Raw genomic sequence first — 15,171 nt, forward strand, 5'->3', positions numbered from 1 at the left:
GAAGGGGCGAGAGAACGGAATAGAGGAAGGTGGGCAGAGAAAGCAGGAGGAGGTGGGAGGGAGAAAGAGGAGAGCCTGGGAGACAGGAATAATGGGGGAAAGGCTGGGAGGGAGGGGGCAGACATGGGAGAGTGAGGAGAAAGGGTGGGGACGAAGGAGCTGAGCATGAGTGAGGAGGGGGAGAGGCGTTTGGGAGGAGCCTTGGAGAGAAAGGAGGAGGATGGAGAAGGGGAGGGATTGAAGAAGGGAAGGGAAGGGAGAGGAGGGGATGGAAGGGCGGGGCGGGCCAGCGCCGTGGGAGGAGGGGCGTGTGGAGGCCGCGAGCTGCCAGCTCTGGTTGGCTGGCCGCCCCCGCCCCTCCCCCCGCCCCCGCCCTCCCGGCGCGGCGGCCGCGGCGAGAAAGTAAGGTGAAAAAGTCCAAGTGCAGCTGCGGGCGCGATGGGGGCCGGCTCCTCAAGCTACCGGCCCAAGGCCATCTACCTAGACATCGATGGACGCATCCAGAAGGTACCCCGATCCCCCTCCCTCCGAGGCCTCCGTGCGCCCTAATAGGCGCAGGTGTCCCCACCGCGGGCTCGGAGCCCACGGATCAAGCTGATCTTGGCGGCTCGCCCCGGGAGGTACGGCAGCCTGCGGTGCAGACCCGCGGGGCCGGTTCCAGGTGGAGGGTGACAGTCTTGAGGGGGATCCTGCCTCTGCACCCTGTGGCCTCGCGGCGACTGAAGGGACCCGCTTTTGACTGTGCCGTACGCTGTCCTCCCAACCAACTTGAGCCACGTAGGAGTGCGGTTCGCCACAGACCCTTTTTGTTCATGGCCCTCCCCAGCCCTTCTAAAGACCCTTCTCTGGGCACAGAGTGCCCTTGACTTCTGTTGATTTTGACAAAGGGACAATGGGCAAGCTGGCCTGGAGGACGGTTGGGGAAGGGGGTGTCTCATTAGCTCCTCCTAAAGTGCCTATGGAAACGCCTTTTTTTGTGGGGGGAAATTGCACCCGGACATCTCAGGAAAGTCGGGCAGCTTGCTGTGGACTCAGCAAAGGAAGCTAAGGAGGGTTGCCTGCTGGGTGTGGGCCCTCCTTTCTCAGGTGTGCGCTCTCTTAGCTAGCTGGCTGGTTTGCTTCCCCAGTAGGAGAAACCTACCTTCCTCAGCCTGATCCTGGGAAAATGGGAAGTCCCATCCCTCCTCCAAGGTGGGCCCTTTGATAGGCTCGGTGACTTGGGGTGGCCTGAGAGGCACCTTCAAGCATCACTGCTCAGCTTCTTACTTAAGCAGGAAGGGCAGGTGCAGGCTCTGACTCCAAAGGCACAACTACAGAGATTTAACAGCCGCCCCTTCCAGAGGAAGGAAGGGCTCTCCTTGTGTGTCTTCCTGCTTCAGTCCACACGAGCACAGATGTGTTCATGCATGTATGCACAGTGTGTATACAAAGCACATATCTGTACACATACATTTCCCCCATCCCACTAAATGAGAATTTATTAAAGCTTTTTGTTTTGTTTTAATTTTGGCGCAAGGGATGGGCTTCATGCATATGAGGCAAACTCTTTGTCATTAAGCCATATTGCTGGACTTCTTTGAGCTCTTTAAAGAGGAAAGAGAAGGTGTCACCTGTTCGGCAGTGGTAGGTCCTTCCTAAATTCTCCTCAAAGGTCCTCAAAGAGCTGCTCAGCAATGCACGGAAAGTAGAAGAAAGGTTTAGGCCCTCCTGATCAGACTGGTCTGTCACTGTGGGGAAGGTGGGCTTTTCCAGTGGACATACCTGAACTTGGGTAATCTCTGGAAAGGTCACCTATAAGCCAAGCCTGGGATGGGTGGGGACAGGTACCTACACTAGGCTAGAAAGACATAGCCCTGGGTGGAGGCAGACCTGATGTGGGTGCTGGCTCTGCAGTTCTGGGCTCCTCTGGCTGGCATTCCTCTCTGTGATGGGATCGTCGTATCTGTTTTATAGACTGTAATGAGAGTAAATGGGAGATAGAAACAGTGCCTGGAACATTGCAGAACACAAGAGGCATTATTCTCCTCTCAGTCTCTGTCTGTTCATAAACATCTTTGTACTCACACCAGGAAGGAGAGGCTGGTGGAGCAAGCGGGGCCTCCACCCTGTCACTGTGGTCAGCTCATCACTGATCCTGGGCACTCTGTCTTTAGCACTGGGTGCTGAGGTGAACCTTTCCCCTAGTGACAGCCAAGTCTTCGGGTTTCTCTGTGTCTGTGTCCTTTTCTTAGACTCCACACCCTGCACCCCTGCACCCCTGCACCCATCCATATTGAAGGGCCCTTGTACACCAGTGCAAATGTTTCCTCTTCCTAGGTGCTGGGCACATCTGAAAGTTCCCAGCGTGCAACTGTTCCTGGTTTGCATTTACTCACTCCATCTCCTCTCCGTGGGAGGTCAAGAAGCCAGCCACTATTGCTTCCCCAGAGAAGGCTTGGGATGTTATAAGGCTATACGTTGCTTTCTATCATCGTGGTGAGGAGCTTGCCCATGGCTCCTGCCAACTCCTGGTCATCACTGCTTCAGGCAGACAAGGCTTTTGCCAGTGTTTGCCTGCCCGGCAAAGCTCAGGGAGAAGACTCCAGGCCCTCTTGGTCGTACCAGGGTGGGACTCAAAGGGACCAGTGTGAGCTGCTTGGTGCTGCTTTTTATGTATGGAGACAATTCCAGATGCACCCAGCGCCCAGCTTTCTTCAACAGGGATGACAGCAAGAATTTTTTTTGGGGGGGGTGGATTCTAGCTTCTATCGCTGGGGCATTTCATGTACAAGATAGGAGAGCCCCAAGGACTTGCCCTCCTAAACCCTACGTAAAATCTGTAGGGTCCTTAGGTGGGTGGACACCATGCGTCCTCAGGGTCTCACTTCCAGGGACCTTCACTTCCCATCTTGCTTAGGTTAGTTGCTGCGTCTGTTTTCTCAGCTGTGAAGTGAGGGTAGGGGTGGGCATGCAGTCCAGGTAGCCAGAGAGCCACACACGCCCTAAAGTTGGATGTTGGAGGTTAGGGACCAGCAAAATGGAGATACTCAAGGTACTGCATTAGCCTGTATGAGCCATCACTGCCCCTCTGACCTGGGGATGGCAGGCTCACCAATGGTAGGTACTGTAAGTTATTTCCAGGTGGCTAACATGTTACAGAAGGACATAACAGGGTCTGTATTACTGATGGGACCTCATGGATTGGCGTCCTTCCTTTGTAAAGATAGGGAAGGCTCCCATCATGTAGACCCAGAAGCCTTTAGGGTATACTGGGTTAAAGTCTTCCAAGTGGCCAAGGGGCAGTGTGGCCCTACATTACTGTCCCACTGTTCCTAGGCTCGCCAGGATGCACAGATGAGAACCAAGAGACCCTCAAGGAAGCTGTTAAAGAAGCAGGGAGTTGGGGCCCGGGTGTGCTCTCTAGAGAGGAGGCCTCCTCTGTCTTTGCTCTGAGAAATCTCTATGCCCTTTCTTAGTTTTCTACTTGAGGGGGAGGGGAGGTTCATACCCCCAGACCTCAGTACTTGGTCCTTTATCTTGTCTGCAGAGGACGAGAACACTGAGCATTCCCACTTAGGGATGACAACTATGAGGCACTTTAAACCAGGGAGCCAGAGAGCCCCTGCCTGGTAGCTTCACCAGATCTGGGTTTGCAGACTTGGGGGGGGGAGCATAAGAGGCCTTTGGGGGGGCCTCAGGCCAACTGGCCTTGGGTTGGTTGAAAAGCCAGTGGCTGAGCAAGGGGGATGCTTGGAAGCCTTTGTTGGAGCCTGGCCCTGGGCCCTGGTCTGGTAATGCCTCTCCTTAAGCTGCCTGTGGCTTTGTTCCAGCCCATCTCTGCAGCTGGAACCCTGGTCTTACTATGGAAACAGCCACTTGAGTTTTGCTGAGCTGTTTCTGTTTGAAATGGGAAAAGCCACAGGCAGGGCACAGTAGCAGCATGAAGAAGCTGGTCAGTACCCCTGGTTTAGAAATGGTCTGTCTCTGGGGATGTGGCTGCCTGGCCTTTGTCCTGCCAGAGTGCAGAGCTCAAGGTGCCAAGGCCTGCTTGGGGCTTGGCACCACACTCCTGGGCTCCACCTACCTGGTCCTTTATGGGCCTGACAGGCTCTCACCTGCTGTCTCCACAATGAAGGTTTCCTCCTTGGTGCAGCTCCCCTCTGCACTGAGAGTCCTCCGTCCTGCCTGCTGGGTCGCTCACTGGGTCGCTCACTGGGACTGTGGTTCTCTGCTCTCTGCTTCTCTAGCATCCTCTGCCCTGCCTAGGCCTTTTCCAGCTGTCCAGGGCCCTCGGGAACTCAGCCTTCATTCCGAGCCTGTGGCTCCATCTCTTTGGTGGTTCCACCTTCTGCTGTTTGAAGGATGTACCTGCTTCAGCTTGGCCCTGTGGTAAGCATTGGGCCACCTACAGTGTCCCCTGGTTCTGACTGTCCTATCCTTCCCCAGGATAGTCTCTCTTGCCCTTTCACTTTGGAACAGGTGGGCCTGCCCATCCAGACACACAGTGGCTGTCTTGCTACTGTCTGATCCTCCTCTCTCTCTCTCTCTCTCTCTCTCTCTCTCTCTCTCTCAAGATTTATTTATTTTATTTATATGAGTACACTGTAGCTGTCTTCAGACAAACCAGAAGAGGGTATCAGATCCCATGACAGATGGTTATGAGCCACCATGTGGTTGCTAGGAATTGAACTCAGGACCTCTGGAAGAGCAGTCAGTGCTCTTAACCGCTGAGCCATCTCTCCAGCCCCTCATCTTCTCTTACTCATATCCGCTGTCCTCTCCCTCATCAGAGCAGGTCCAGTGGCTCCCCTTGGCTCGTCCTTAGCAGTTGCAGAACAACCCACGTGTTTCCCTATGCTATGTTTCTATCTTAGACTCTCTAAACAGATAACAGGCACAGCACCTTGAGTGCAGTGAGCCAGAAGAAGAGGGGTGTCCTCGTCTTTCAGGGGCCCAGTGCGAGGCTAGGGAAGGAGTAGAGGCCATATGGATGGCCAGCTCTGTGTCTATCCTGACCACTGGCCTGAGATAGCCCTCTGGGTCTCTGCCAGGATCAAACCTAGCTGTGAAGATAAGCAAGATCACCTCAGTGTTCAGTTTCTTTTGCAATAAGCAAACTGCTGTTAAGGGCCTCATGGGACCACAGTAGGAGCATCCTAAGGGGACATTGGAAGGTCACTGAGAAAGGTCCTGGTCCAGTCCCTGGCCCCTTCTTCTGTGCCCAGCTTTGATCTGAGGCTCCTCTTTTTTTTTTTAATTGGATATTTTCTTCATTTACATTTCAAATGCTATCCCAAAAGTCCCCTATGCCGTCTCCCCGCCACCCCCCACCCCCGCCCTGCTCCCCTACCCACTCACTCCCACTTCTTGGCCCTAGCTTTCCCCTGTACTGGGGCATATAAAGTTTGCAAGACCAAGGGGCCTCTCTCCCCAATGATGGCCAATTAGGCCATCTTCTGCTACACATGCAGCTAGAGACATGAGCTCTGGGGGTACTGATTAGTTTCATATTGTTGTTCCACCTATAGGGTTGCAGACCCCTTCATATCATTTCTCTAGCTCCTCCATTGGGGGCCCTGTGTTCCATCCTATAGATGACTGTGAGCATCGACTTCTGTATTTGCCAGGCACTGGCAAAGCCTGAGGCTCCTCTTAAGCCAAACATTCCCAATGACCTTTGATCTCTAGGGGGTGCTACAGGCTCCAACCCAGCCTGCTGCTGTCAGAGGTGACTGCTGATAAACTGCAGCCCTCTGGAAACATTGGTGTTGCCCTGTGGCACAAAGAGATGGCTCTGCTCTTGATGGTTACAGAGCAGTGTCCCTGGTCCCTTGCAGCATTTGATTCTGCTCTTGCCGACTGGGAGGTGGTGTCCTACTTTGGTTTCTGCAGCTGTGACAAACACCATGACCAAAAAAACAACTTAGAAAGGAAAGGATTCATTTGGCTTATGCTTCGGGTCACAGTCCATCTCCGAGGGAAGTCTTGGCAGAAACTGAAATTGAAAACTATGGAGAAATGTGGCTTACTGGCTCACCTACCCTGGTTTATGTTCTGCCTTCTGAGTGCTGGGATTAAAGGCGTACCCCACCACACCCAACTCTGCTTACTTTCTTATATAGTCCAGGCCTTTCTGTCCATGGCACTGCTCATGGTGGGCTGGGACCTCCTACTTCAAATCAACAATCAAAGCAATTCCCCCATAGAGATGGATACAGGCCAATCTGATCTGGTAGTCCCTTGAGACTCTCTTCCCAGGGGACTCTTGGTGGTGTCAGGTTGACAGTGAAAACCAGGACAAAGCTGGGCAGTGGTAGCACATGCCTTTAATCCCAGCACTCAGAAGGCAGAACATAAACCAGGGTAGGTGAGCCAGTAAGCCGCATTTCTCCATAGTTTTCAATTTCAGTTCCTGCCAAGACTTCCCTCGGAGATGGACTGTGACACGAAGGTAAGCCAAATGAATCCTTTCCTTTTCAAGTTGTTTTTTGGTCATGGCGTTTGTCACAGCCGCAGAGTGAGTTCTAGGACAGCCAGGGCTACACAGAGAAACCCTGTCTCCCCCCCAGCCCCCCAAAAAACCTAACCAGGACAGATGTGAAAATCATTTTCTTCTCTGGAGAAGTGGGAAGGTGGTGACAGTCCCACAAAGGGACTATGCAGAGGCTGGTGACTCTTGGGGCAGGTGGAGACCTGAGGAACTAGGTGATGTCCAACTGCTCTTTGGGCCTAAGTGACCTTTCACACCCTGAGACCTGGCAAGGTTGAGGTCCCAGAGGAAGCTGTGGCACAGCCTGGCTCTCACAATTCTCCCCAAGCCACTGAGTTTGCCCCAAAGTAGCCACAAACAGAAAGACAGGACCAAAGACCCTGCACTCCAGACACTTCCATATCTGACTTACAGAAGCCACACCTATTGGGACTAATTCATGCCCAGAGTCAAAGGGGCCAGAGACCTCGCCAGACTGCATTCCAGGTGAAGGCCCATCTGGCCTCAGAAATGTGTAAAACACAACTCTGGTCACTGGTGGAGTCCCTCAAGAGTGTAGGAAAGGTATGCCCAGTGGAACTGACACTAAACCAGAGATGATGCTGGGACAGGTCTCAGTGCCAGCAATGGGAGCACCTCGGGGCATCCTGGCTGAACTCTGCCCAGATGACTGACTGAGTAGCAGATATATGCCATAGTATCCCTCACTTCACAAGAAAGCCCCCTCCCATCCGGTCAATCAGGCTGCCGGTAAGCCAGCAAGCTGCACTCCCTGAGAGATGGGGTGGGGGTGGGGTAAGAGGGCTGATAGGACTGACTGAGTCACCAGAGAAACACCTCCTTCAGGGTCCCTGCTCCATTTCAAGACCTGCCCTGAGCACAGGGGCTTCAGCCTCCCAGTAGTCTAGCCACAGCCTGGCAATGCCGCCCACAGAAACTGTGCTCTGCGGCCTGACCGACTCCTAGGGTCTGAGAAGTGATCATGACCTCTGACAGCCCACGGTGTTGCATCTCCTGCGTGTGCATCTGCATACCCTGAGCGCAGGTCGCTGGTGTTCATGCTGGAAGCACCGGAGTGTGCAGTTGTATATAACCTCTCTGTCTCACCCTGCACACCTCTAGGCCTCTTCTCCAGTCACACGCTGGGACCTTCTGCCCCAAACAGAAACTCCCTGCAGCTGTTATTCTTTGCCCTTTAAACCTGCTGTCTAATTTGTTTCTAATTGTGATAAACTATATGTAACATTGTTAAATGCATGGCTCAGCAGTCCTACCTTGCCTCTCAGTGCCCTGTGGCCAGCACTTCAGTCTTCTAGCACTTTCTCTAGCAGAAAAGCAGCTTGGTCTCTGTAAAACATGGACTCTGTACCATGTCTGGGCCCTGGTACCCTCTCTCTATATCCAGTCTCCATGACTGGATGGCACTGTGGAGGCCAGCTAGGAAGACAGCCCCGCCAAAGGCATGGGTAGAATAAGACACACAGACCTAGTATCCCTGGCTGTGGGCTTCAGGTTCATTTGTGTGTGTGTGTGTGTGTGTGTGTGTGTGTGTGTGTGTGTGTGTGTGTGTGTGTGTGTTGTGGGTTGAAAGCATTGCCCAAGAGCTGAGTGATGGTTCTACGAGCAAAGCCAACTTGGCAGTGAAAGGGACTGTGTGGAAGCAAGATTTCCACTCTACCACACTGCCACCTGGCCCCTTGACAAGTTCCCAGTCCCTTGCTGACAGCCTCGTGGGACTGGCCAGCCTTTCATGGGCCTTTGGGAAAACAGAGCCCACCTGTAGAGTGGTGGAAGTAGAGAATCTGTTTGGCCCAGGATTCTGGCATGGTGGGCAGGCTGTTCCTCCAAAGTAGTTTGAGCTGAGAGTCTAGAAGTCACCACAAGAAGTGTCCAAGGGTAGCCACATGGATCCGTTTATAGTCAGGTAGCCAGCAGCATACAGCTGATTTTGTTTGTTTGTTTGTTTGTTTTGATTAAGCAATCATTGGTGTTGACCAGTTACTCAGGCTGTCTCCCATGATGCCTTTCTCTGCAGTTGTTTCTCTAGTCTCAAACACAGCCAGAAGAGTGGCACGTTTGGCATTACTGCTTAGTGGGCTTCAGTGTGTCTCAGCCTGGAACTCACATTCCTAAGGAGCCCATGACCCGGAAGGCTGGGTTTCAGGACACAGCCCCAGGCTGCTGCTCATGGAGCAATGTCATGCCAGTCCTGAGTGGCTGAATCAAAGCTTAAGCTGTGGTTAAAGGCTCAAAAAGAACTGACTGTGTGCTCTTGGAAACATCTGAGACTCACTTTGAGAGCCGAGGGTGCCACCATTGCTAAAGGACAGGAAAGTCACAGCTTAGAGTCTGGCTATGGAGCTAGCTGGGAGTCTGTATCGATTACTTTTCCGTTGCTGTGACAAAATACCAAGGCCAAAGCAACTTTATAGAAAGAAGGGTTTATTTGGCTTACAAGTCCAGAGCTAAGAGTCCATTGTGGAGAAGAGGCATGGCCGGGGAGCAGCAGGCATGGTAGCAGGAGCTAGATGCCATTCACACCTGGAACTAGTTCACGCCTGGAACTGCAAGCCTGAAGCTAGTGGTAGCAATGAAGAACCATAAACTCTAAAAGCCACCCTATTGGCATACTCCCTCCATTGGTTCCACCAACTGGGGATCAAGTATTTAAACACCCTAGACAGTGGATGACATCTTATTCGAACAGCCACAGTCTATGGGACAAGTTCTCCCCTGGGCCCCTGTGTCTAGGCTGAGTCCCTCAAAGCCAGTGTGGGAGGTGATGTTGTCTGTGTCATCATCGCTAAGGTGAATGATGAACTAGTCACTAGTTCAGCAACTCCAGGTGCAGGGAGGAGCCTCCAGAGGCAGCATGGGGGGAATCAGTCACATTTCGGCTATAATGACAGAATACCATGACCAAAGCAGCTTAGAGGAGAAAGGGGACTTGTCTTACTGAACAGGGGGCTTCAGTATAGAAAGGGAGTCCTGGAGGTTGAAGTTCCAAGGTCATAGTGTCTCAAGCAAGGCTGGTTCCTCCCGAGGCCTCTTTCCTTGGCTTGCAGGCAATATCGTCCCGGGTCCTTCTGTATGTGTGCGTCTGTGCCCTGCTCGCCTCCTGGAAGGTTACCAGTTGTGGTAGATCTCTCCAACATTCTCACCACTACAGCTGTGACTCCCATCACCTTGTGAAGCCCTTGTCTCTGGAACTCAGTCTAAAATGCAGGGCGTCCAGGGGTTTGAGGGAGACACAGTCCAGCCCCCAGGGTCTCTTTGGAGAGGTAGAAACAAGTACCTCCCTGACAATCTCCCAGCTTCTGGAGTCCTAAGTGACAAAAAGAAAGGAATGGACACAGGTCACCAGGGATATTATGATGACCCCAAGCCTCCCATCTGTGGTGGCTTCTCTGCTATCATGTAGCCCAGGCTGCCCATCTGCTATCTTGTAGCCCAGGCTGCCCATCTGCTATCTTGTAGCCCAGGCTGCCCATCTGCTATCTTGTAGTCCAGGCTGCTTATGCCTGTTTCTCCCTATACTGAGACAGATGCCTTCCCACTCAGGACTTCTTTCTACATACACTCACCTCACCACCCTCTTGGCTCACAGAAGGCCAGATAAGGGAAATGCAAAGACCTAGAATGTTTACAGCCAAAAAGGTTCTAAGGAGCCCCCACCCACCCACCCACCCCCAGATGCCTACTAGCCTATTGGGCCTAACTATTCAGATACCAAATCTGTAGAGGAGGGGTGTTATCCATTGGTATCAAAAGGGAGAGATGGTGAAGCTCCTGGCAGGTAGAACAGAGGGACCAGTGTGGACATGGTCCTTAGCTGGATGGATGGGTAGAGCACAGTACTTTAAGGGGAATTTAAATTACACTGAAAGCAACACATACTAACCCTGTCTATATGGGCGTAGGGTGACATTTGAGGAACCCAGGCCACGAAGCCATCACTAGTCCCCCTCTAGAAGGAAAGCTCTACCTGTTTAATCCTCCTGCTGCTTCTCTGACCAAGGGACTCATGAAGACTGTCTGTCTCTGTTTCTGGGCTCATTGAATAAACAGCGCCTCCCTCCTGTGGGTCCAGTGGAAGCTCTCTCCTTATCACTCCCACTGGAACTAGTAATGGCAGGATTTATGACTGCCTGTCTTCCCCAGCTTTCTATCACGGTTTCTAAGGAGGAAAGTTTCTAGAGGTTTTCATCATGACCATTGAGCACCATCACTTTGGCCCATGGGGAGATCGGACATGACGGTGAGCATCTTGTGGTAGGGTAGAGTTGCTCTCCTTCTGGAGGGCAGGAAGCAGAGAACGGGCCGAGAAGAGGCTGAGTCCAAGTGTCCATTCAGGGGCATATCACAGGTAACCTTCCACCAATGAGGTTACATCTGCTGAAGGTTCTGCTACCTCTCAATGCCTTTATCAGCTGGAGACAAGCCTTTAGCTGGTGGGAAATACTGAAAAGCCATAGCGTGGCCTGAGGTCTCAATGCTCTCTGCTGAGTCTTGGGTTGAGGAGAGCTGCAAAGGATTCTCTCAAGAATTCTCCCAGTTTCTTCATACTGCTCCGTTCTCAGGTGCCGTCTTGAAGCCAGGATTCTAGGGGCAACCTGGTGGAAGAAGGACACCAGATTGTCACTAGGAAAGCCCCAGCAATGTCCCCCCACAAACCAGTCCTGTGCCCTGAGCTCTGCAGAGCACGTTTCTTGGTCTTTTGATCTCCTTTTCTCTCTTTCTAGTTAGCTCCTGTGATTCATTATTTATAGCGGTGGCATTGGCTTCAGACACTAAAAGTGTTAAAAAAAAAAAAAAGGCAAAGTGACCCAGAGCTTTGACAAGAGAGACAAGTGTAGCAAACATGACAGACCAACCCAAGCAGAGGATCCTGAGACAAGCAGGGCAGGCAGAGACACAAGTCCTGGAGTCTGCTGGCAGCCAGGCAACCTGGGAAGCTGGAGGAGGTTCAGCAGGTCAGAGTGGCCTTGCCCAGCTTCACAAAATGGGATCCCCATAGACACCAGGCTCTTTTCTTTCTTTCTTTCTTTCTTTCTTTCTTTCTTTCTTTCTTTCTTTCTTTCTTTCTTTCTTCCTTCCTTCCTTTCTTTCTTTCTTTCTTTCTTTTAATTAGGTATTTACTTCATTTACATTTCAAATGCTATCCCAAAAGTCCCCCAGACCCTCCCCCCCTCCCCTACCCATCCACTCCCACTTCTTGGCCCTGGACACCAGGCTCTTCTACTGGAGAGAGTTTTGGGGTTGTAGCTCATCAGAGAGATGGGTGTAACATCTGCCTGTTAGCATTGTCTGATGCTCCCAACTCGAATGTTTTCCTGGATAATAGAATGTCGAATGCATAGTACACACTCTGTTTGGTGAAAGAATACACACCCATTTGTCTCAGTCAGGGCTTCTATTCCTGCACAAACATCATGACCAAGTAGCAAGCTGGGGAGGAAAGGGTTTATTCAGCTTACACTTCCACACTGCTGTTCATCACCAAAGGAAGTCAGGACTGGAACTCACCCACGGTAGGAACATGGAGGCAGGAGCTGATGCAGAGTCCATGGAGGGATGTTACTTACTGGCTTGCTTCCCCTGCCTTGCTCAGCTTGCTTTCTTATAGAACAAGAGGACTACCAGCCCAGGGATGGCACCACCTACAATAGGCCCTCCTATCCTTGATCACTAATTGAGAAAATGCCTTACAGCTGAATCTCATGGAGACATTTCCTCAAGGGAGGCTCCTTTCTCTGTGATAACTCCAGCCTGTGTCAAGTTGACACACAAAACCGGCCAGTACACCATTGTCCCAAGCTCAGGGTCAGAGCTGACATGGGACCAGAAACTCTGACGCTAGACTCCTTTTGCAGTGTAATTGGGTCTTTCTAGGCTGATGTATTCCCCAAGCTCCAACCTCTTGGCCTCAGGGATGAAGTTGGAAACAGGTGGAGTTGGCGTTGTTCCCACCCTGGGAGTAGGAAAGTCTTGGTACACTACCTCAGAACTATGATTTCCATCAACTAGATGGTGTGGTTTGGATATGAGTATTCAAAGACCCATGTGTTGGAGCTTGGTCTCCAGCCTGGGACAACATTGGGAGGTGGAGGGATCATCAGGAGATGGAGTCTAATGGGGGTACTTAGGGCATTGGAGTTGTGTGCTCTCAAAGGAGATGTTGGGAACTGGCGCCCTCCTCTTTCTTCCTTTCATGTCATTTCTATAAGGCAAGCAATGATGTATTTCACTGCCCCGCAAGGATGCTGCCTTACTGCTGGCCAACTGCAAACTAGAACCACTAAACTACAAGGCAAACCATACATCCCCTTCGTAAGCTGACTGTCCTGGCTCTTTGCTCCAGGAAGGGAAAGTTGGCTCACACAGTGGCCTATCTGGGTCTCTCGTTTCATGATCTCTCTAGGGACAGGGGGTTGGGGAGGAGGGCAGGATATCTAGGGCTGGGTATATGCTGAACATCAGCTTCTCATGTAGGCAGCTCTGGACTTGGCTGTTCTCCTTCATGCGCTCAATGCGCTGTGGGCTCGTTCAGCTCACAGCTGCCCTTGCAGGAGTCGCTGAATCCCACGTCCTGTAGGACATCACTCTGTCTATAGATTGCCCTTCATTTCTTTCCCTTGCCCTTGATGTGTGACTTTGGGAAAATTATTTAACTCTCTGGGCCTTGGAGTCTGCAAAATAAGAGTATCCACTCCAGATGGGTGTTTTAGGTATCAGAAGTACCACACGTTTCAGTAAATGGTGAAAAGAGGGTACTGTCACCACCCCTGTCTAGGAGACATCGGTTTCCACACTAGGGCCTGACCAGGGCAGATTGCTGTTAGCTTTCTTCTGTGCACTTATCATGTTGTGTTTGTCTTAATAAGCAACCCTTACATTTAGAGTTGTACCATGAAACACAGGGGAAAGGTAATGTCGGCCGTGAGCTTGGCGGTCAGGCCATTGGACAGCGAGGCTAAGCAGTGGTGGGGCCAGAGGGCAGATGCTGGAACCCGTGGGGCCGGGAGTGGGGAGCTGCAGCTGAGTCTCACCTCCTTCCACTTCAGCACACCTGTGATCTTGCCCCTAGAACCAAGCACCCCTCCTCCAGAGATAATTTCAGTAATAGGTCTGGCACGCAGTAATAAATGGAAATTTCTGTTATCATTTCATACTCTTTTTCAAACGCAATGACCAGAAAAATATCTCCTGCATTAGAAAGGGAAATGAGGCCTAATACAGTTTTTATTTTAGCAAACAAAACAGCATGATTTGCCTGCTGGTTAGCTGTAACCATCTTAGATATGACATCATTGCTAAGCACTCCAAAGTATGAGACAGCGCAGGAAGAATGGAGTGCTGAAATTTACATGTAGAATTTATAATTGGGGGTGAAAAATCAAACGTGGATGGGCGGTGGGTAGGTGGATGGATGGGTAGACGGATGTGTCATGGGATAGATGTAAGGTGGCTGATGCTAGGTAGGTGAATAGATAAGCAGTGTAAGGCTAGTTGGTGAATGGATGGTTGGATAGATGGTAGACCAGATGGATAAGCGGTAGGCAATGACTAAGTGGGTGGATGGAGATATAGGTGTTAGTGTAGATAGTGAGTGGGTAGATGGGTGGGTGGTAGAATGGATAATGGGGAGTTAGATGAATGGATGATGGGGACTTGGATGAATGGTGGATGATGTGGAATGGATGAATCGATGAGTGAATGAAAGGATAGAGAGACAGATAAGGTTGATGATGGACAGAGATGGACAGGAGAGTTAGTGAATAGATGACGCATGGATGGGCAGATGGATAATGGATAAATGGATTACAGAGAGATAGGCGTTAAGACAGGTAAGCGGGTGGGCAGATGGGTGGACAGACAATACATAGATAGCTTGCAATGTCTTCTTTGGTAAACATGTTATTTGGGGATAGAATATGCAGTTTTGGTACTGGTCTCGATATTAAATACTTTCGTGTTAAACACTTGTATCTCAGGCACTGTAAAGGCAGTAGAACATATGCACACGCACGCACACAGACACACACACACAGACACAGACACACACACACACACACACACACACACACACACCTTTTAATCCATCCAAAAATGTGAAGGCAACGCCCCTGTGCTGGAGTTGGGTGTTCTGGAAAGTGGCCCAGCTGGTTTTCACTCACCCAGCAACCAGCCTGAGAGGCTCCGGCAGCTTTGGGGATGGGCAAAGCCCAACAATCCCACAGAGGCTTATGTAAAGGCTTAATAGCTGGCAAAAGCTTTAGAAAATGAATCAGTCTGTGATGGACAAAGTAAAAGGGCCATGAATTGGTTTGTTCTCCACGGAGGAAGGAGCTAAATCAATACTCACTCCGAGGATGTAGCGTTAAATACCAGCAGTCGAGAGTCAGGCAGACCTGAACCCTACCCTGGCTGGGATATCGTGGCACAGAACTGGGAGACCCCTTCTGTCCCATGGAGAGCAACTGAACCAGCTTTAGACACCACCGGTGATCTGGCATCCCGGGCTCGGAGACATGCAACTCAGGCTTGCATCAGGACCAGTACCTACTCCATCCTTCCGTGCCTACATCTGTCCAGCTGATAATATTAGGCTCCTGAGGTCCACTTCTCCATCTCTGGCTTGAGAACTGTCTCTGCCCCAATAGCTCTTGATAATAATGGCCGTGGCAATGTTGATAGAACTA

General features: G+C 51.3%; 1 protein-coding gene across 3 annotated transcripts in view; it reads left to right on the forward strand.

Annotated features, from left to right (window-relative positions):
* The first annotated feature begins 255 nt into the window (after window positions 1-255).
* Window positions 256-15,171, forward strand: part of Pde9a (phosphodiesterase 9A) — a 90,205-nt gene continuing 75,289 nt past the window's right edge. For 2 of the 3 annotated variants that reach the window (NM_008804.4, NM_001163748.1), the window contains exon 1: window positions 385-507. In NM_008804.4, coding sequence (NP_032830.3) covers window positions 439-507 — 69 coding nt within the window. In that variant the 5' untranslated portion in view covers window positions 385-438. Of the gene's footprint in view, window positions 508-15,171 lie in introns of all 3 variants that reach the window. The other variant, XR_001782057.2, reaches the window with a different exon arrangement.

Source organism: Mus musculus, chromosome 17 (assembly GCF_000001635.26).
Source record: "Mus musculus strain C57BL/6J chromosome 17, GRCm38.p6 C57BL/6J".
Taxonomy (NCBI): Eukaryota; Metazoa; Chordata; class Mammalia; order Rodentia; family Muridae; genus Mus; species Mus musculus.